At 50.9% G+C, this 21,680-nt stretch overlaps 1 protein-coding gene across 1 annotated transcript in view; it reads left to right on the plus strand.

Moving 5' to 3' along the window:
* The window catches only part of POU2F3 (POU class 2 homeobox 3), a 53,854-nt gene extending 40,238 nt beyond the window's left edge, over window positions 1-13,616 (plus strand). The window contains exons 5-12 of the mRNA XM_077305454.1: window positions 3,324-3,406; window positions 5,612-5,794; window positions 6,568-6,709; window positions 7,619-7,755; window positions 8,403-8,564; window positions 10,514-10,580; window positions 11,093-11,225; window positions 11,996-13,616. Coding sequence (XP_077161569.1) covers window positions 3,324-3,406; window positions 5,612-5,794; window positions 6,568-6,709; window positions 7,619-7,755; window positions 8,403-8,564; window positions 10,514-10,580; window positions 11,093-11,225; window positions 11,996-12,035 — 947 coding nt within the window. The 3' untranslated portion in view covers window positions 12,036-13,616. The remainder of the gene's footprint in view (window positions 1-3,323; window positions 3,407-5,611; window positions 5,795-6,567; window positions 6,710-7,618; window positions 7,756-8,402; window positions 8,565-10,513; window positions 10,581-11,092; window positions 11,226-11,995) is intronic.
* Window positions 13,617-21,680: the final 8,064 nt, after the last annotated feature.

Here is a 21,680-nt window from a genome sequence, read left to right on the forward strand (position 1 = left end):
TTATTGGTTTTTATCTTCAATGTTGTATGCCACCCCAAGAGGATGGGCCCGAGAGGCGCGACTTATAAATCTCGATAAGAATAACAGCCTCCTTCCCTACACTCTCCAAAGAACTTTAAGCTCAGGCAGCTTCAACCTGCTGAGGGTCCCCGGCCCCAGAGAAATAAAGCTGGCCTCAACCACGGCTACTCTCCGGTAGCCATCTTAGCAGGACTTGAGTGGCTCTCCTCCCTTCGTCGTTGTATAAGCTCCATGACTGCTTATGTTTTCCATCTTTTAAAACTGGGAGGTTTTTTACAAGCGGGTTGAGTCTAGTGAAATAGGTTTATCACTAATCTAGGCCAAAGTTCATTTCGAGACTGCCTGCTCTCATTCCTGGAGTCACACAAAACTGTGTCTTCCCTAAATCTCCTTTCCTTGCAGAGGAATTTTTATCAACCTGTTAAGAAAACCACACAACATCCCCTCTCCTCCCCCCTCCCCCCTTGAATTCCGGGAAGGATTCCCTGCAGGGAGCCTACCGCCCACCCTGCAGGTAGCAGGTGAAACCGCTTGACTAATTTCGTCTGCCTCATTTAGATCCTATCTTGCTGAATGTTGCAAAGATATTATGCGTCGACGGGAGCCGTCTGAGCCTGGTGTGACCCACTAAAAGGCTTGTGCGCTTAATTACATTTCCATATGGGGGCCCTAATTTGCAAGGTGTCTCGCAGAAGGAACAGTACCCAGCCCCAGCCCTGTGGAGACATGACGTACAGGGTGAAGTGAGGATTTTGCTGAAGTCGTCAAAGGCGGTGGAACCAGGATTACACAGCTAATGCGTTGCTAAGATCAGGAAATGAGGAGCGGTGCAATAATGTGATCGTTGGATGACTCAGTTCTCAATAACTAGACTGAAACACTCCCTTGCCTCGGTGGGTGCCATCAGCAACGTTTGAACTCAGCAACCTGCAGCCCACCTCCCAAGTACGATCCGTCTAGACCAGGGGTAGTCAAACTGCGGCCCTCCAGATGTCCATAGACTACAATTCCCAGAAGCCCCTGCCAGCATTTGCTGGCAGGGGCTTCTGGGAATTGTAGTCCATTGACATCTGGAGGGCCGCAGTTTGACTACCCCTGGTCTAGAATGAACACAAGGAATTTCACTGTTCTGCAAACCCATGTCGGGTTTTTCCCCCCCAGGTTTTTCCAGGTTAGATATAAAGGAACAAATGAAAGATTAGGCTCTTTTGCATCAGAATGAGAAAGAACAAGCAGGGAAAGATCCTATCAGCAAGCGATTTGCTTCCTTTATTTATACCCTGTCTTTCTCCCCAGTGGGCGAAGAGGCTTACATCCCCCCCCCCCCACAACAGTTCAATCCTGAACTGCCCTGGTAGTTAAAATGCTTCCCCCAGTATCCTGCCATCTCTCCCTACCTGTAATTTAAACCTATTATTGCTAGTACTGACCTCTAATCCCAACTGAAACTATGGGAATTTCTGCACATCAGTAAAAATGGTGTTACGCCAGCTGAATGGTGTAGTGCTAAATCGTATCATGCCTCCCAGCCCCTCCTCTCCTTTTCACTGTGTCACTTTTGTCTGCTGCCTTTTTGCACTTTTCACCCTCCACAAGCGCTGCTTGACATGATGGAAGAGAGCAATGTGCTTTAGACGCAACTCTCTTCTGCCTGTCAATCAATCCAGGCAGCCAATCCCTTTTCTCCATGTTTTAAAGGTCCCACAATGCCCGCTAATATGTATATATTTTAATTCATAGTTCTCCGTTTGAACGCCTATGCAGAGAATCATAGATGCATAATGCTTTTTGAATGTCATCCCTTATGGAATCACGAGTCTTTTGATCATTTTAAACATTAATCTCACTCCTGATTTTTTTTGGGGGGGTGGGGAGAACAGACTTTAGAAAGGCAAGCTTTGTGTTTCAGCTTTGAAAAAGAATTCTTTTGTTTCTGGCATCGCCTGCACGCTTCTCCGCCTATTCGTTGCTCCAGGCAGTTTGCCTTTTAAAAAAGGAAATTCCCATCCCTGGAAGAAAGGAGAGGGAGGCAGGTTCAAGGGCGGGACATTGGAGGCTGAGGTAGAGCTTCTTTGCTGCTGGCCTGCTGGGTGTCCACTGGGGGATAGCACGTTTTAGGTTGGTTGACAAAATGCAAAATACACAAAGCAGCCAGTAAAATAAGCAACACCTAGGAATATATTTTTTTAGGATGACAAAATCAATTGAAAGGGATCCGATGGAAAATGTCATTTTATCAGATAATAGTCCCCTTCTTTCAGGCAGCCAAGAAATTCTGAGGTTTGCCCACAAAGTCAGGGCATGGACAAAAGACAGTTCCGCCAAGCTGTTCTGCCAAGTCTACGATGCTAATATAAGATCTCTGAGACCTCCCGACCCACGCTCACGACTCTCCTGGGGAAACTTTCCTCATTCCCTCCCCACCCCCAGGCTAAGATTTTATGAGCAATATTAGAACTTAATTTATTTTGGAATTTTAATGCCAATCCAGTTTCAGGTTGTGTTTGAGTAGTGAATGCAATTTAAAATATGTTGTAATCTGCCCTGCGTCACCTGAGACAGGGTGGGATAGATGTTTAGAGAATAAATAAATAAATAAGAAGGGAGGGAGGGAGGGAGGGAGGGAGGGAGGGAGGCAGAAGACTGACAACTGCCCCCCGTGTTCAATTTGTTGTTTGCACACCTATTGTACAAAGAACGAAGCTTGCCGTGGCTTCCCTTTTGACAGGTTGTCTGACTTCACGCTGAAGCGCCTGTCCCAATACTATGACATTATCCTTGCTGTTGAAGGCAGCCAAAGCCCCCATCCGGGAATGCATAATGAGACAGAACGAAGACAGGTGTTTTTTAGGCTATGTAATTAATCCTATTTGCATATCATCTCTAGTCATTGCTCCACATTCTGTGATACTTTCCTATTTGTGAACAGCCGGGGCCAGAGCCGGGTAACAGTTCACAGCTGCAATAACAATTCTATTTTTCTACTCCATTTTGCTCCTTGCACCGCCCCTGTGAGGTAGGCTAGAGTGTGAGACAGAGTGAATGGTCCAAGATAACTGACTGGGGCATAGTGCCCCATGAGATTTGGGAGAGCCTGGTTTGCATCCTTGCTCTGCTGATGGGTGTTTGACTGGGGCAGCCCATTCACACATGCAGGTGTGCACTTCAGAGAGGAATGTGCCTGCCAGAGGGGGCCCAGGTGACGGTGGCACCGCAAAAGCCATCAGCAGGACTCTCTTTCTGTGGTTTACATCATTTTGTGGAGACTGAAATATCGTCTCCTTTCTCTCTTTCTTTTGCAGTTCTGCAGTCAAATCTTCTCTCCTTCCAGCAGCAACAGAGCGGACTCCTCCTTCCACAACACGGACACGGTTTAGCCTCTCAGGTAACTGACCTCTTGGCTAGGCACCATCCCAGGGGTAGTCAAACTGCGGCCCTCCAGATGACCATGGACTACAATTCCCAGGAGCCCCTGCCAGCATTGCTGGCAGGGGCTCCTGGGAATTGTAGTCCATGGACATCTGGAGGGCCGCAGTTTGACTACCCCTGATCCAGACTTTCAGTTTAATGGCAGAGGGCTTCTCCACACCATCAACCTACTCCTGGTTTTCTTGGCTGTTGGTCCACAAGCATTGGAATCAGTTTGGGGACGACCCCTCCCGTATTTCTGCCTTACCTCTGTGTATTTCCAGTGGTTGAGTCAGTTTGTTTTCCTCCAACACGTGCCTTAAATAATAATGAGTTTCAAGCGAGTGCGGTGCAGTGATTAAAGAGAAGCAGCCCCTAATCTGGAGAGCCAGGCTTGGATCCCTACCCCTCTACATACAGCCAGCTGGGTGACCTTGGACCAATCCCAGTTCTCTCAGAGCTCTCTCAGCCCCACCCACCTTACCGATATTAAATACTTGAGCCTCTGGAAACAATTTTGGAATCCATAATTCCCACAGGAGAATTTTGCGGAATGTTTTGCTCAGCACAATTCATTTCGGCTCCCGTTCAGTGCCCAAAGCTTTCTGGAACCACCCCTGCCTTTCTTTGTTTAAGGAACTGAGGGCTTTGAAAGGAGGACGCAGGCACAGGCCGTAGCACTACACTCGCAGCAGGGCCAGATTTGGAACGAGATGAGATATTCCACTGGGAAGGATCATGGGAACCTGACCCCTGGGGCTGCGTCCTCGCAGAGCCAAGCTGAACACAAAAGACGAGAAAAGTGGCAAGACCTGCCTCTCTCCCACCCCTGGTCCAATCGGGACTGGCTGGATTTTTAAAAATGTCCTTTCTTCAGTTCCCCAGCATCTCATGTCCACCCGCAAGGTTTAGAGCCGTGAAATGCAAGCATCAGCTTTGTGGGATCCTAAGCATCGTTGCTCAGGGACTAATCAGATCTCCTCAGATCTCAGAAGCGGAGGTTAAGCAGGGTTGGCCTTGGTCAGTATTGGAATGGGGGTCCGTTAAGGGAGTGGAGGCAGAGGCAGGCCACGGCAGGCCACCTGCAGGGTCGCTCACAATTCCCCTGGGCCTTCACAGCCCTTTCCTCCTCCTCCTCCTCCTCCTCCTCCTCCTCCACTTGGCTGACCTCTTTCCCTAGGCCTTGTGCAGTAATAGGGGATGACCCTTCCTAAGTTTAGCATTTACAGATGGAGCCATCGGGTAAAACCATTTGCTGGAAAACTGATTGAGGAATGTTTATTATTATTTTAATGATTGAATTGATCATGCATGTTTTCATTGTAATTATACCATGGATGTTATAATAAATAGGTCCGTGAACTGCCCAGAGCCCACTGTAAAAAGGGTAGAGCAATATATAAGTGTAGGAGTGTAGGAAATAACTGCATTGAATGAATGAATGAATGAATGAATGAATGAATGAATGAATGAATGAATGAATGAATGAATGAATGAATGAATGAATGAGACAGGCCCGGCCCATTCAAAATGGGGAGAGCTCTGGAGAGGGCTGTCACTTCCCCCCCACACACACACACACCCAAAATAATGACCCCTTCCTGCCCTTTACAACTGGGCTTTACTGTGTGAGATGTCAAAATCCACTTGCAAACAGTAACCAAAGTGGATTGAAACAGCAATAGTTCTAGTTTGAAAGAGCCCAAATTCTCTCCTACCTAAACTCCTTTGAAAGCTGTTTATTCCTGTCCAGGTATATAACGTCTACCCGCCCACCGTTGCCAACATGCTGAAAGGTTGGTGAGGTAGGACTTTCCTTTGCAGAAGCCATGCTGAGCAGGTTTTGTCCTTCCATGTCCTTCCTTTGTCTTTGCTTACAGTTTCTGCTAATTTGCTTGGCCCCGATCCTAGACTGACTGGCCTGTAACAGAATAGTGGCCATTTATTTATATATCACAGCAAGGGTTTCAAAGAACAGACCTTGCTACCCTGAATCTGATTTCTGATTCAATTTGGAGAGATCGTGAGAATGAAACCAGAGAAAGTGGTAGATCTGTTGGGTCCCATGTAAGGACGTATGTCTGAGCAGGCTGCTGTGAGACCTTCACTTAGACGTGAGACATTCCAGTGTCTCTGCAGGTGTCTAGTACTGAAGATTCTGCACCGGGTTGTATTTTAACAGGCCGTGGGACGTCCCGGACACCCCAGCTCGTCCTTAGAGCCCCACCTGGAGGTCCCTCAACATTTACAAGTTGCCAAACACTTGCCATCCTCCGCAGCGACAGATGAAGCCAATGACCTGGAAGAGCTGGAGAAGTTTGCCAAGACTTTCAAACAGAGGCGAATCAAACTGGGGTTCACCCAGGTAAGGGCAAGCATCCTTAAACGTCAGCGTGGCTGTAGGCCTACAAAGAACCTCAACTGGGGGGGAGACTTATTATGCTATCCATGCCCATGATGCTCTGCAGAGAACAAGAAAGCAGGTCCCTGCCCCGAGGAGTTTGCAAACCAACACTTGCCTGAAGCATCCAACATAGGAAGGAGAGAAAAACAGAGGCAGGGCTTCATGGGAGAAAAGTGCCTTCATTTCAGTTGTACATGCAAGCTTGGATAATTCTGTGGGAGGGCTGGAGCTTTGAGCCCCCTCAGCTGAGGGTCTGGGGCTCAGGGAAGGCCACTAAAACTGGTTGCTCTTTTCCAAGCAAATGGGGATGTATTGAGGCCGGACCCTCAGTGCAGCGCAAACTGTCTCCCAGCAGACTCTACGCTCGCCCAATGTACAGTGGTGCAGTTGTGAACTGGCTCTCCACGCAAATCACACATTTGACTCAAGCCAGATCTAAGTGTCCTAGAAATCAGGGACATGTGACAGAGCCCACCAGTCCTCTCTGAGGAAGAGTGCTTGCACTCGAAAGCTCACGCCTTGAATAAATCTTTGTTGGTCTTAAAGGTGCCACTGGACCCTGATTTTATAGTTCTCTCCAGTGTTTGCTTTCTCTGTCTCTGTCTCTGTCTCTGTCTCTCTCTGTCTCTCTCTGTCTCTGTCTCTCTCTCTCTCTCTCTCTCTCTCTCTGTCTCTGTCTCTGTCTCTGTCTCTGTCTCTGTCTCTCTCTCAATAACTCCTCTTGTCTTCTCCAGGGTGATGTGGGCCTGGCCATGGGTAAGCTGTACGGCAATGATTTCAGCCAGACCACCATTTCTCGCTTCGAGGCCCTCAACCTGAGCTTCAAGAACATGTGCAAGTTAAAGCCGCTGCTGGAGAAATGGCTGAGCGACGCAGGTGGGCTGACCGGGGGGCTGATCTAGAATAAGGCGGGGGGCTGTTTCACTCCCGGGATTCAGTAGTCTGTCTGACTTTTAATCGCCCCCCCCCCCCCCATCTCCACATCCATCCCCGTCTTGGCTGCAGATGATGGTGAAAAGGAGAGAACCGCCATAAACTGTAACACCCCTGTCAGCCACTAGAGGGGGATAGCCTTCTGCACATTCCCCCCAAAGTAAAAGAAGGACAGCTTTGGCCATGTGTGCGATAGAGGAATATTAAAAAGTGGGAAGGAAGGAAGGAAGGAAGGAAGGAAGGAAGGAAGGAAGGAAGGAAGGAAGGAAGGAAGTTCTACACATTAAAGCAGTCAGCAATAAAAGCAGCGATAAGGAGGATGCTTGGGCACTGGCCGATCTATCCCTAAAACTTTCTTGTAGTCCCCTCTGAAGGCTGAGAGTAAGAGACAAGGTCCTTCTCTTGGGGCACCATCTAGTCCAGCATTCTGTCTCGCGCAGGGGCCAAGCATTTCTTCGGCAGGTTCAATAACAAGCCAGAGAGGCCAAGGCGTTCCCCTGATAAGAACCTCAGAGGAGCCCTGCTGGATCAGACCAGGGAGGGTCCCTCTAGTCCAGCATCCTGTCTCACGCAGGGGCCACCCAGTTCCTCTGGACAGTCAGCAGCAGGGCACAGAGGCCTACTGTTGCCTCCTGGATCCTTGATTCAGAGGATTACTCTGCCAAAGAATCTTGTCCTCTTACGGACAATTCTGGTACACGTTGTATGTTGCTTGCTGGGAAGCACTGACCAGGTCTCCATGTGGCTACAGATGACTCAAGAGTGTCTTCAGATTCTCCCTTGAGTTTTGCCTCCTCCCCAGCCTTTCCTCTGACTGGTTCTTTCCCTCTCTCTTTATCTCCCCACCCACAGAATCCTCCCCTTTAGACTCATCTGTGAACACCCCCACCTCTTACCCATCCGTGAGCGAAATGTTTGGGCGCAAGAGAAAGAAACGCACCAGCATCGAGACCAACATTCGCTCCACTCTGGAGAAACGCTTCCAAGACGTAAGGAAAACGGTTCACTCTTGCCCCATGGAGCAAAATGGGTGTTGGCTGAGTCTAAATATGCAACGTGAGGATGCAGCACCTGCTCCTTCAAGAATAAGTAACTTTACTGGGAAGAGAAATGACTCTGGAAAGAGAGAGGAGAGAGAAAGCCCTAACTGTCTAACTGAGCCTTTTTCAATCTTTTGACCATGGAGGTAGCACTGGAATAGTTTTTAGGCTGTGAGGTTCCAGGAAGTGATGTCAGCTGGCCATGCCTCTTTGCCACGCCCCCCAGGAATGAGAAGAGCCTCAGGTGGCAAAGGTTTAAATGGCCAGGGCCCCTCCCCTCCCCACCCCCTCCAGGCCCATCATTGGGTACTTGGGGAGAGGGCGGGTCAACCTGCCCAAATAAGGTTAAAAAGTTGTTTTTTAAAAATTATTATTAAAATCTTTCTCTATAACACCCCCCTTCCCCTCATCTGGCCTTGCAAGGCCATTTGCAGACGTGTTTAAAGTCACGTGTTCCGGAGTTAGCCGTGCTCGTCGATGGCCCCGTCACACCCCAGTGGGTTTTTCTTAGACTAGGAGCTAAGAACTGCTTCATCCTTTCGAGGCTGCTTTGCCACTCGGGTGGCTTTCCTCACCGCGGCCTTCCTCTCCCGCAGAACCCCAAGCCCAGCTCCGAGGAGATCTCGATGATCGCTGAGCAGCTGTCCATGGAGAAGGAAGTGGTGCGGGTCTGGTTCTGCAACCGGCGGCAGAAGGAGAAGCGCATCAGCTGCCCGATGCCCTCCCCCATCAAATCGCCCCTCTACAACTCCAGGCTGGTAAGAGCGGCTGGGCCAACCGGCAACCGTGTGACATCTCTTTTCTCTCTGGGTGGGACAGGGAGCCGGTGGCTGGGTGGGGGAAAGGAGCACTCCTCTCGGGCAGAAGGAGACAGGCCCTGTCCTTGGCACCCTAGTTAGGAACGTCAGCTAACCACTGCTTGTCTCTGCAAACGACTTGCTGAGGGTGAAGGATCCGTAGCTGGAGAAAAGGGGGCAGGGGGGAACTGAACCCCAAAATTAACTAATTTCCACCCATTCAGGAAACTGTTCCAGGGACCACAGAGCAGAGATAAGGGGGGCAGCTCTGGGTTGGGAAACCCCCAGAGATTTTGGCGGTAGAGCTGGGAGAGGGCGGGATTTCGGGCAGGGAGGGGCTTCAGTGGAGCTGCTCCCAAGCAGCCATTTTCTCCATGGGAACTCTTTGGTCTGGAGATAAGCTGTAACTCCAGGGGATCCCCGGATACACCTGGGGCCTGGCATCCCTGCAGGTGTAGAAAATGGCTGCATTGCAAGGTGGATTCTCCTCAGGCCCCGCCCCCAAATACTCCCGGTATTTCCCAGCTCCACGTGGGGCCGGAATTACAACTGATCACCAGACTGCACAGACCTGTCCCCCAGGAGGAGAATCACTTACTCTGGAGGGTGGACTCCACGACGTCCCACCCCTCCCGAATCCACCCTCCCTAAGCTCCACCTCCAAATCACCAGGGATTTCCCAGCACAGCCGGCAGCCCTAATATAGAGGGGGAAGTCAGGGGAACTGCCTTTCTCTACAGCCACTCCCCTGCTGCTCCCGGCGATCCAGGCCATTCCCTTCGTGCCTCAAAGGTGGAGAATGTCAAGCATGAATCACAAACTGGCAATTTTCAAAAAGGTGTTTCCTAGCCAGACACTAATTGCCAAAACTGGCCTGATTGGGCATCACTCCCCGTTGAGTGGACTGCTCAGGGCACGCCCAGGTGTGCTGCTGTACCGTGCATGAAATCCAATCTCTGCCAGTTAAAAATAAAAGATTTCCCACAAGCACCTTCACATATGCCATTCACTTCAGTGCATGGGTTGCGCTGGGACCTCCAGTCATGCGCCCATGGCAGCCGAAGAGATTTCTCCATACGCTTCTCTCCTGTGCTGACAAACAAGGTGAAGCGAACAATGGAGAGCTTTTTTGGACTGTGGATTCAGCCTGATTTGGCACAAGAGCGGACTGTTGCCTCTTACTCTGAGGAGCCAGAGGTACCTGCCAAGCAAGGCAAACCTTCTGTCCCCAGATCAGTGGGATTATTGGTTAATAGCGTCTGGCCCAGTCGTAGAAGCAGGATGCTGGACACAGTAAACAGCTCTCCCAAGAAGCATTTTGCAAAAAGAGAGATGCACTTGCACCTATTCCAGTAGGCCCAGCTCACACTCAGGCTGCAGCCAAAAGGAGAGAGAGAAACCGAATCTAAAGAAGACTTTCCCTCTCACAAGTGGCCAGCTTGTCCAGCATCCCGTGTGTGGGATTTGAGGGCACTGTCTCTACAGGAGTGACCAGCAGAGACCTGTGTCTCCAGGGAAGGCCATTCAGAGAGAAGGAGAGGGAAAGGGGAAAAAGAGAGAGGAAAGGTCAGAGGGCAGCTCCTGGATTAAGACAAAGAGAAGCACCCCCTTCAAGGAAATAACACCTATTGAAGGTTTAGAGCAGGGGTAGTCAAACTGCGGCCCTCCAGATGTCCATGGACTACAATTCCCAGGAGCCCCTGCCAGCGAATGCCTCTGTGAAAGGCTATGTCAAAATGGTGAGAGGACAAAAGAAAAGAAGGAGAAGGGGTTACCACAAAGAGAGACATCCCATTCAAGGAGAGAACACCCAGACACACCAAGAGTGATGTGGTGCCCCCCAATGTCCAGGCATACAGAGTCGCTCCCTCCAACAATAAGATCCTCTTTTGGTTTCTTTTGCCTTCCAGATTTCTACCTCAGGATCGCTGGGTCCCCTCTCTGTCACACCTGTCCACAGCACCATGCACGGGGCAGGTGAGTTCGGCCAGAAAGTCAGTTGCTGCCCTTCCCCTCCCATGAACAGCTAAGCCAGCCCTGGAAGCATTCCTAACGAAATCTGGAGTGGGGGGGGGGCTGTAGTCTGGGTTGAAAGCTCCAGGTTGGGAAATAAATAATTGGGGATTTGGGGGATGGAGCCTGAAGAGAGTGGAATTTGGAAAGGGGAGAGACTTCAGTAGGGGAGAATACTGCAAAGCCCTCCTTCCTTCCGAAGTGGTCCTTTTTTCCAGGTGAGCTGGTCTCTGTCACCTGGAAACCAGTTGGGATAGCAGGAGGTCCCCAGGCACTCATAGAACCATAGAGTCATAGAGTTGGACCTCCTGGGCCATCTAGTCCAACCCCCTGCACTATGCAGGACACTCACAACCCTCTCGCTCACCCACTGTCACCTGCCACCCCCTTAAGCTTTCACTCCCCAGAGGTTGGCAACCTGAGTTTGCGGTGTTGTGCCGTCCTCTTTTTGACGGTGTGTTTTCTGTCTCCCGCAGTGTCGTCTTCCTGCTCTCCCGGCAACTCCAGCCGGCCTTCATCCCCCGGCTCCGGACTGCACGCCAGCAGCCCAGGCCTGGCCCAGAATAATGCCAAAGCTGCCATCAATTCGACCAGTTTCAACTCTTCTGGGTAAAACTGCATGAGGGAAGGGCTGAGGGAGGGGGGGGGGTCTCAGCCTGCCCGAAAATACAGAACCAGGTATCATGGGCATTTGTGTATCAAATTCCACCCTTGTTTCCTTGACATCCTCACGACGAGCTTGTAAGGCAGGGCTTTCTTCTGATATTGCCAGCGGAGGGCCCAGCTTGGTCCTGGCTGCCTAAAAAATTGATGCCAGAGGCAGGATCCAAGTAAGGAAATTCAGCCTCTTAACCCCTGTGCTTCTTGGGTGACAGACAGAATTAGGAAAATAGATTGAGAGACCGAGCTCTTTTCGATAAAAGTTTGTCCATCTCTGTGGCGGTGAGAGAGACTGACTCACTAACGGCCAATCAGGAAGCGTTAGGGCTATGCAAGGATTTGGAGCCAGGAGTCCCTTTGGTCTCTCTAAGTACCACCCAGCACTAGCCCATGACACCTTCCTAGCGTGGTTTAGCGGTTAAGAGGGGCGGCTTCTAATCTGGTGAGCCAGGCTTGATTCCCTGCGCCTCCATGTGCAGCCAGCTGGATGACCTTGGGCTAGTCATGGTTCTGTTAGAGCTGTCCTTGCAGAGCAGTTCTTTCAGAGCTCTCTTGCCCCCATCTATCTCACAGGGGAGAGGAAAAGGAAGGTGATTGTAAGCCGCTTCAAGCAGTGAAAAGCGGCTCTTCTTCTTCTATCTCGTGCAACAGAGACAAGAAATCAACTTTTCCATCTCCCCTGTCCCCCCTCCCCCATCTCTTTTTGGCCCTGTGAACAGGTCGTGGTACCGATGGAACCAGCCCACCTACCTCCACTGAAGCCTGCGTGCCTAAAGGTCCACCAAGCCCACCTCTCTCTCCTCGGTAGAAAAAGGAAGTCTCGACTTCTCGCTAAGGACTTGCCTCTCTGGGAACGGCGGATGTGGCTGGGTTGGGCGCGGTGGGACAGGGGCCTGAGGAGGAGCTTCGGGGCTCTCCGGAGACCCTCCCCTCCCCGGACGGGAGCAGCCCTGCAGAGCAGACACCCCGGAAAGAGACTCAAGCTGTGATAGAACCCCAAGCGGTTGAGGGTTGTAAGTGTGTGCGTGTGAGTCTGTGTGAGTCTGTGTGTGTATGTGTGTGTGTGCATGCATGTGCAGCACTGGTGCTCGGGGGGGGGGCATCCCTTGTCGACCTCAAATCCAACCCCCCGAGGCTTCCACCTTTACCTCGGGAACCAGCACCTGGCGGTCGTGGAGGGGGAAGGATTGCGGCTGTCCCCCTGGAACCCACAGGATGCCTCCTGCTGGAGGATGTCATGCAAGGGCCTCTCTCCCCAGAGCTAAACCCCCAGACGCCTCCGCGAGGATCCCCCTTGCCTGAGCCAAGGTGGCACAATTCTGTTCCCCAAAGGCTTCAGGCACAGATGGACGCTTGGGACCTTGCAAAGAAACTCCCGAGCAAGAGGAAGGTGGTTTGGGGTGTTCATCAGTGCAGCTGCCGATGGCGGTTCAGACTGTGAGTCACTTAGACTTTAGCTACAAGCCTTTTGCTGTCTGTTTACGGCCCTCGGTGTTTCGGTGGGGTGGGGGGAAACATTGGGCCCCGGGCTGAGGACAATGGATAAGGAAGAGGTCTGCTCCAGCTGTTCTAAAGGGACTTTGGTGCATCCAATTCATAGTCCATGGGACACATATAGAGTCAGCTTGGTGTGGTGGTTAGGAGTGCGGACTTCTAATCTGGCCAGCTGGGTTTGATTCCCCACTCCTCCCCCACATGCAGCCCGCTAGGTGACCCTGGGCTGGCCTCAGCACTGACAGAGCTGTTCTGACCAAGCAGAAATACTAGGGCTCTCTCAGCCTCACCCACCCCACAGGGTGTCTCTTGTGGGGAAAAGGAAGGGAAGGCAACCGTAAGCCACTTTGAGACTCCTTCAGGTAGAGAAAAGCAGCATATAAGAACCAACTCTTCATAATTCGGGAAGGAGGGAGAGAAGACATGGGCTCGGATTGTGCCATAAACCAATTCCAGTGCTTGTGGATCGACTCAAGAAGATCAATCGCAAGTTGAGCGTGTGGGAAGCCAGAAATGGGGGAGGGGGGAGAAACAGACCCCATACACACACTTGACAGGACATACACACGTAACCCCCTGGCTCTGTTTGGTGAATTAAACTCAATAAGCTACCGGCCCTGAGAGAGAACCACTGCTGCATGGGTCACGTAGGACAAAGCCTTCCCCTTGCTCCAGAGCGAAAATTCCCTGTGCACAGCATTTGTTTCCTGCCCTTCCGTGTGTCAGGTTGAGCAGAGAGCGAGGAGCAGGGAGGGAACTGCCCCCATGAGGGCTTTCAGACCATTTCTCCAGCTTGCGTGAGGCTTCCTGCCATTTCTGACTGACTGCAAGGAAAGATGGATGCATGAACGACCTTCTGAGAGGAGGGGGGAGAGAGGCAGGGCTTAGGTCAGGGGTAGTCAAACTGCGGCCCTCCAGATGTCCATGGACTACAATTCCCAGGAGCCCCCTGCCAGCGTTTGCTGGCAGGGGGCTCCTGGGAATTGTAGTCCATGGACATCTGGAGGGCCGCAGTTTGACTACCCCTGGCTTAGGTTCTATCATGTGTCAACAACACATAAAGTGTGCGTGAAGCAGGAGGGGGAGGGGGGTGGGTCGACTGTCCTTCCCAAGGAAGCCTTTTGCATTCAGGCAGTCCGATTGGCTGTGATTTGATGGCACCGACTCAGATAACCCAGATGAACCAGATCTCCTCAGACAATGACATGGGACATGATTGTGTGCGCTAACGCATGTGCGCATGCACAAGGCAAAGCACAGGTGACCTCCAGTGGTGCTCCAGTTATAAAGGCACCCCATTCCAAATTCGCCTTATTATATTTTTAAAAAGCAGCTGCAAGTGTGAGAGAGGGAGAGACAATGCAGTTTTTCTGAATACCCCAGTTCCCTTTTCACCCATATTAAGGGAAAGAAGAAGAGCTGGGTGTTTTATACCCCTCTTTTCACTACCTGAAGGATTCCCAAAGTGGCTTACAAACCCCTTTCCCTTCTTCTCCCCACAACAGATACCCTGTGAGGGAGGTGGGGCTGAGAGAGCTGTGAGAGAACTGCTCTGTAGAGAACTGTGACTAGTCCAAAGTCACTCAGCTGGCTGCATGTGGAGGGGGAGTGGGGAATCAAACCCATCTCTCCAAATTAGAGCTCTTCTTAACTGCTACACAAAATTGCTGGAATACACCAAAGATAATGGCTTATTTTCCTCCAGAAGGTGGGGAAATAGTTTAAAAGGAGAAAGGAGCCTCTCCCTCCTCCACATATTTGCTGCCCCTCCCTTGTTTATTTTATTTTTTTGTTGGGAAAACTGCCTGTTTGTACTGTTCAACATCCATTTTAAGCACAGAAAAGAACTCAAGTCTCGGGGCCGGACGGTTGTCGTTCTAAAACTTTGATTGCCCCTTGGAAAACAATCCCCCTGATTGTGCTGCAGAGATCTTTGCCATCATATTGATGGCCTGGAATGACTCAGAAGCAGCTCTGGTGGGGAAAAACCGTACTGAGCACACGGGGAAAGTTCCGATGAGACACTGATCGCACGTGGGCCTGAATTGTCTTTGATGCTGCTCGCTGGGGTGTTAGGAGGGGCTCCCGAGCTAAAGGACCCCGGTCTGTGAGACCACCTCACGCTTTTTGTTGGGGATCTGTTGGGTTCGAGGGGGGGTTGCTGCCATGTAAATAGCTTCCTCACCCCCTCCTTATTTCTTGAAGCCCCTGCACTTCTCTTTCTTCAGGAGTACAGTTTGTATAACTCAGGTGTGAATTTTGAAGATTTGATGTTGTATGCATTGTTTTGGTTTCATTAAAAATCATTTGAAATGCTGTTCTTTTCGGATGAATGGAGAGTCGGATATTCATCCCAGCAGTGGGAGAAGCACATGAGCAGGTGCAAAGCTGCCTTAAACTGAATCCAGCCCCTTCGTTCATCAAGGACAGTGCTGGCTGGCACCAGGGTCATAAGAACATCGGAGGAGTCCCGCTGGATCAGACCAGGGTCCATCTCATCCAGCCTCCCGTCTCACACAGGGGCCAACCAGTTCCTCTGCAGGGCAGGGAGGCTGAGGCCTTCCTAAGAACATCAGAGGAGCCCTGCTGGATCAGACCAGGGTCCATCTCGCCCACCATCCCGTCTCTCACAGTTCCTCTGGAAGGCCAACAGCAGGGCAGGGAGGCAGAGGTCTTAATTTTGTCTCCTGGCTCTGGGATCCAGAGGATTAGTGCCTCTGAATGGGGAGGTTCCCCTCAGTCCCCACTGATAGAATTCTCCTCCATGAATCTATCAAATCCCCCATTCAAGCTCTTTACTCCTGTGGCCATCACTACCTCCTCTGGCAGCGAATTCCACATTTATTCAAACGCTATCTATGTAAATTAGTATTTCCTTTTTGTTCGTCCTGAACCGGCTTCCTATCGGCTTCATCAGATGTCCCCGAGTTGTATTTTGGGAGAGAGAAATGTCTGTTAGTCAAACCTTTCCACCGCAGGCATCATTTTATAAACCTCTGTCATCCCCACCCCAGTAATCTCTCTTCTAAACTGGAAAGTCACCGTCTCTTCATCCTTTCCTCCTAGGGAAGGTGCTCCAAGCTGCCAATCCACGGTTGCCCTCCTCTGAATTTAGAGAGTATTGAACGCATGTGGAATCAGGTTCAAGGTCAGGATTACCCACTCAGACCAGCGGTGCGGCTTTCCAGAAAGAAGACTCAGGCAGAAGTCTTTCACATAATATAGCACTCAAAAATTTGATCTGGGGGTGCCGGGGATTGGACCTTCTGGATGCCAAGCAGAGACTCTATGTTCAGCCATGCCCCCCCCCTCCAAACACACTTGAACATATGAAACTGCTGGTCCACAAAGGTCAATATTGTTTTCTCAGACTGGCAGTGGTTCCCTAGGCTCCCAGGAAGAAAAGAAGAAGCTGTTTTTTTATACCCTGCTCTTCACTACCCAAAGGAGTACCAGACTGGCTTACAAACCCCTTTCCCTTCATCTCCCCACAACAGACACCCTGCGAGGCAGGTGGGGCTGAGAGAGCTCTGAGAGAACTGTAACTGGCCCAATTTAACTCAGCTGGCTTCATGGGGAGGAGGAGCAGGGTATCAAACCCAGTTCTCCAAATTAGAGGCTGCCCCTCTTAACCATAATGCCTCACTGGCTCTCTCTATTTCACATTACCTACTGCCTGGTTCTTTCCACTGGAGATGCCAGGGATCGATCCTTTGGACATGCAAAGCAGGTGCTCTACCACCGAGACACAGCCCCTTCCTGAAGCTGGAATTTGTCTCTGGGTTATTTCTCTCACCCAGAGAGCTCCCTCGGTGCCCAGTCAAGTGAGGGTGCCAACTCTCGGTTAGGATATTGCTGAAAATGGGTGGGAGGAGTTTGGGGAAGGGGGTGTGTGCAAAGGGAAGGAACCACAGCAGGGTATAATGCCACAGCGTTCACCCTCCAAATCAGCCTCCAAGTCCATTATCCACAGACAGCGAGTTTTCGTTATAGCTGAAATCACAGTTCACTAGCTTTAAAACAGTGGGCAAGAAAAAAGGGCCAGCTCTGGGTTAGGAAATATTTGGGGATTTTAGGGGTAGAGCCAGGGCAGGGTGAGTTTGGGGCAAAGGAGAGACCATGGGAGGGATTATTTATAATCCCCCCCCCTGATTTTTACCCCGCCACTCCTGAGAACGCTCATGGCGGGTTAGATCCAATAAAAATTCCCAATAAAATACCCCTAAAAATATACAGCAATATCCTAACAATATCCAACAACCAAGACATATGCTGCAACATAAAAAAAACCCGAAATACCCCCCTAAAACCAGCTCCAGGGGTGGGCATGGAAAACAATCTCAAGTTGCCCGTAGAATAGTCCAAGAGGCGGGTCCAGATCTTCTTGGTGTACTGCCCTCAACCGTGAACCTGGCGGAAGAGCCAGAGTCCGTCCTCCAGAGCAGCCATGATCTCCAAGAATTGTTGGAGATCAGTGGTAGTGCCTGGAGGTTGGCAACCCTAACGGGCTGAGCTGGCAACATTTAGGCGAATTCTAACACTTTCTGGATGGGTGGAATAGGCTGCCTAAGGAGGTGGTGAGCTCCCCCTCACTGGCAGTCTTCAAGCAGAGGCTGGATACACACTTTTCTTGGATGCTTTAGGATGCTTAGGGCTGATCCTGCGTTGAGCAGGGGGTTGGACTAGATGGCCTGTATGGCCCCTTCCAACTCTATGATTCTATGATTCTATGACCAGAGGCTTGGTCTCGGTTGGTTGATTTGCACGGACAATACGATTCGATTGGGACATTTACCGAGATCTGAATGTCTTCAGTTATTTAGGGTTAAGATTTAGACTGTGTTAGAATTCTGTTGTGAGCTTTAGATCCCTTCCTAAACATTTAGGTCTTGTGGCTTTCCGCATCAGCCCTCTCGATCTTCTATCATGCGCGGTGATGTGTGTTCCCCTTTGCACTCACTTCCTTATGTTTATCCATGAGGTCACACCGGCTGGTCGATTGGACTCCCTTTGGGTCACTCAAGGGCAGGGGAGGCTTGATTGCGAATACCTTCGCCTAATCTCACGGGAGTGATTAGCAATCAGAACCCCATGCAAAGTTACTCCAGCGTAAGCCAATTAAAAAATTACCATCCTCCTTCTGATGTGACTCGGCATAGGACCAGCCTTGTGTGACGAGATGGGTCTTCGTGTGACACATTCATAGAAAGCTGCCCGATGGCCTCACTGCACAATTATTAATTGATGTGCTGTTGAGAAATGCAAATCCCAAGGTCATGAATGGCGATTCTTGGGAGTCATGCTCGAAAGGTTGCCTTGGCTGCTTGCAAGACAAAGCCGGAAAGACCGACTTAATGCAGACCTGGCTGGCTGCCTGCCTTGCAGGGCTGTTTGTAAGGATGACTATACAAATCCCTCGGAAAGTCCTCGACAAATGAGCATTCATGTGGCTGTGGTGGCCCTGTGGAGTCTCAACTGAAGCAGAGCAATTAAATCGATGAGGCCTGAGCACACAATTAGGTTCACTGGCCTTATGGATTTTAATCATAGAATCATAGAGTTGGAAGGGGCCATACAGGCCATCTAGTCCAACCCCCTGCTCAACGCAGGGTCAGCCCGAAGCATCCTAAAGCAGTAGGGTTTCGAGGCAGTTAAGCAGCTGTATAGCCTGTTCGTAGGAGCCGAGCCGGGTCAGCTCCCTGGTTAGTGCTTGGATGGGGATTTGCCATCCTTCCGCAGGGCCTGCAAAACGGAGCTCTTCCGGCAGGCTTATGGTTGAGGCTGACCCCCCCCCCCCCCCCTCTACATCTACATCAGCAGTGACCCTTCGTTTCCTGGATACTTCGGCCACCATCAGGTGGGGTGGGGTGGGGTGGGTGGGCTGGGGATTGTTTTTAGGTGTTTTATATATTAGGGGGTTTATGGGGGTTTTACATGTTGTTACCTGCCACAAGCCTCAGGGGAGCGGTGGGCTAGAAATCCAACAACAACAACAACAACAACAACAACAACAACAACAACAACAATGGGAGTTCCCAAGGAAGACCGGGGCCACTACACGGAGGCAGGTGATGCCAAACCACCTCTGAGCATCTCTAGCCCTGAGATCCTTAAGGCAAGCTTTCTCCACTGGGGTTTCATGAGAGCTGGGTTTGATTCCCCGCTCCTCCACATGCAGCCAGCCAGCCACAGTTCTCTTAGAGCTGTTCTCGCAGGGCTAAGAGCACCAGCCTCTAATCTGGCGAGCCGGGTTTGATTCCACTCTCCTTCTCCATGTGCAGCCAGCTGGGTGACTTTGGGCTAGTCACGGTTCTCTCAGAGCTCTCTCAGCCCCACAAGGTATCTGTTGTGGGGAGAGGAAGGAAGCATCTTTGGGATTCTGCATAGTCAAAAGCGGGACATGAAAAACCAGCTCTTCGTCTATTTTCCTCTGCTCCTTTTTATCCTCATAACAACCCTGCGATGTAGGTGAGACTGAGAGTCATTTCCCAATTTGGATCTGGCCCCCTAAACCTTGCCCCCCCCATCCCCTAGGCCTGGCAACCTGACCCCAAGACATTCTGGCTCTAGTCGAGGAGTAAAATGAACCAAGCTGGCGATCCCTGTGTCTTCAGAGAGTCCTGTGGGATTTATTAAAGGCAAAGCAGAGTCAAAACCAGCCCCGGCTTCTCTTAAGCCAGCTTTCAGCAGTGTCGGCTGCGTGCCACTTGATCCCCGCACTTGGCCAAACCTTGGGATCTCTGCGGTCCTTTCAAACTATATGGTAAAAATATTGGTTGGAATCAATTTGTCCAAGAATGTTTTGCTTCACTAAGATTCTGAGTCCCCGAGGAAGAAAGATTATATTGTTGGAAGCGGGCTTAATAGAAACCGGGGCTGGCTTTGAATCTGCTTTGCCTTGAATACAGTCCACGGGACTCTTCGAAGACACAGACATCGTCAGCTTGGCTCGTTTTCGTTTTCGGCTCCTGAGATCCGGCTGACGGGCCCTTGCTGCCTTGAGAGTTGCGGAATGGCATGCTGAAACACGTCCCAGAATCCTCACCACTTTCATGCTTGAGATTCTTTCCATTGTGCTTGCATCAATGTGATTGACATCCATCATGTGCGGCTGATTCACTCTTTGCTCCACTCGTGTGTGTGTGTGTGTGAGAGAGAGACAGACAGACAGAGACAGAGACAGAGACAGAGACAGAGACAGAGACAGAGACAGAGACAGAGACAGAGACAGAGACAGAGACAGAGACAGAGACAGAGACAGAGACAGAGATGCACCAGGCAGGGTCTAGCTGAGTCCGGACGGAGAGATTGCCTGTGGCTAAGGGCTTTGCGAAGACAGGTTCAAACTGGGAAATCTCACATCCCAGATGGGAGAGAGATGATGCTTCCAGATGAATGCTGTGGACAACAGAAGTGTGAGATGACTGGGGCTAGAACGTGGGGGCAATCAGCCACCTTCATGAGCCCCCCCCCTCCCCAGCCAGCAGCTTCACGTGGTCTGATCAGACTTGATTCAAACTGTGTTATGAAAGAAGCCCTGCTCAATGGCAAACGGGAGGGCATGAAGCAGACAGATTTCTATGACATCAGAATCTCGTGGGTGTTCTGGGAGGATGAAGGATCCTGTTGCCAACAGCCCCCTGGAGTTAAGACCTCAGGGGTAGGCCCACCTGATTGTCCCACCAATCAGGGGTCAGGATATCCCACGATTACAATTGCTCTCCAGACACTCTTGCAGAAAATGGCTGCTCAGGAGGGTGGGCACCGTGCCATGCCGCATAAATTAGCCTACAGGATAATAAACACAGTTTAGGATATGGGTTTAATTGGGGGAAGAGGTGAAAGGAAGAAACCTATCAGAACCAGAGGTTGACAGGCAGCTGTCCACATCTCAATTGGACATTGGCATCTGTCTGTGCAACTGGGCGGCGTTTGCTATTGCATAGACTCTGTGACCTAAGAACATCCGAAGCGGTCCATCTCGTCCAGCATCCTGTTTCCCTGTTTCCCTCTGCGGGTGGATGCTCAGGAAAGGCTCGATGGCTAAGGCTGATGGGAAATGTAGTTGATTCGCAAGAGGACACTTCCACCAGCCCTACTTCTCATGTTCTGCAAAACTAGGGGAAAGCAGGGTAGAGCAGCAAGAACCTCTGGTTCCAAGGTATTCCCTTGGCTGAACGCCTCCTCCACCCACAGCAGAGAGGCGGATGAGCCTGCAGAGTAATTACAAGAGAAGGCAGGACCTGGAGATCTCCCAGAATCAGAACCGACCTCCCGGCAACTGGGTGCTTTATATTCTACAGCAAGGTACCCTGCTGAGGCCGCTCCCTTCCGTGACCCCCTCCTTCGCTAGGCTCCGCCCCAAACGACAGGAATTTCCCACACCTGGCAGCCCTGGTAGCCCCTTTGCCTCCATCACAGCACTTCCCCTAAACGGTTCTCCTTTCAACGAGCTAAACGACAAAAGGTCAGAAATTCAGGTCTGTTTCTGCCATGTCATTTTACATTGCTTTTTGTTGGAAGCTGCAAAACCTGCAGCATGCATGATTCAGCATCATAGAAAGAACATCCTACAGCGCAGGGGTAGTCAACCTGTGGTCCTCCAGATGTTCGTGGACTACAATTCCCATGAGCCCCTGCCAGCATTCGCTGGCAGGGGCTCATGGGGATTGTAGTCCATGAACATCTGGAGGACCACAGGTTGACTACCCCTGCTACAGGGGGCTTCAAAAGTGATGTGCCGTTAACATAGTCAGATGGGCATTTCCTGGTATTTTTTCAAATCCTCTCCAGAGGAATTGATCTCTGTCACCTGGAGAGGAGCCATAATTCCAGAGGAACCCCCCACCTCCCACCCGGAGACTGGCCTCTTTTCTTGGTGTCCCACTGAAAGATGGGGAGGAGATGGGC

Source organism: Paroedura picta, chromosome 12 (genome assembly GCF_049243985.1).
Source record: "Paroedura picta isolate Pp20150507F chromosome 12, Ppicta_v3.0, whole genome shotgun sequence".
Classification (NCBI taxonomy): domain Eukaryota; kingdom Metazoa; phylum Chordata; class Lepidosauria; order Squamata; family Gekkonidae; genus Paroedura; species Paroedura picta.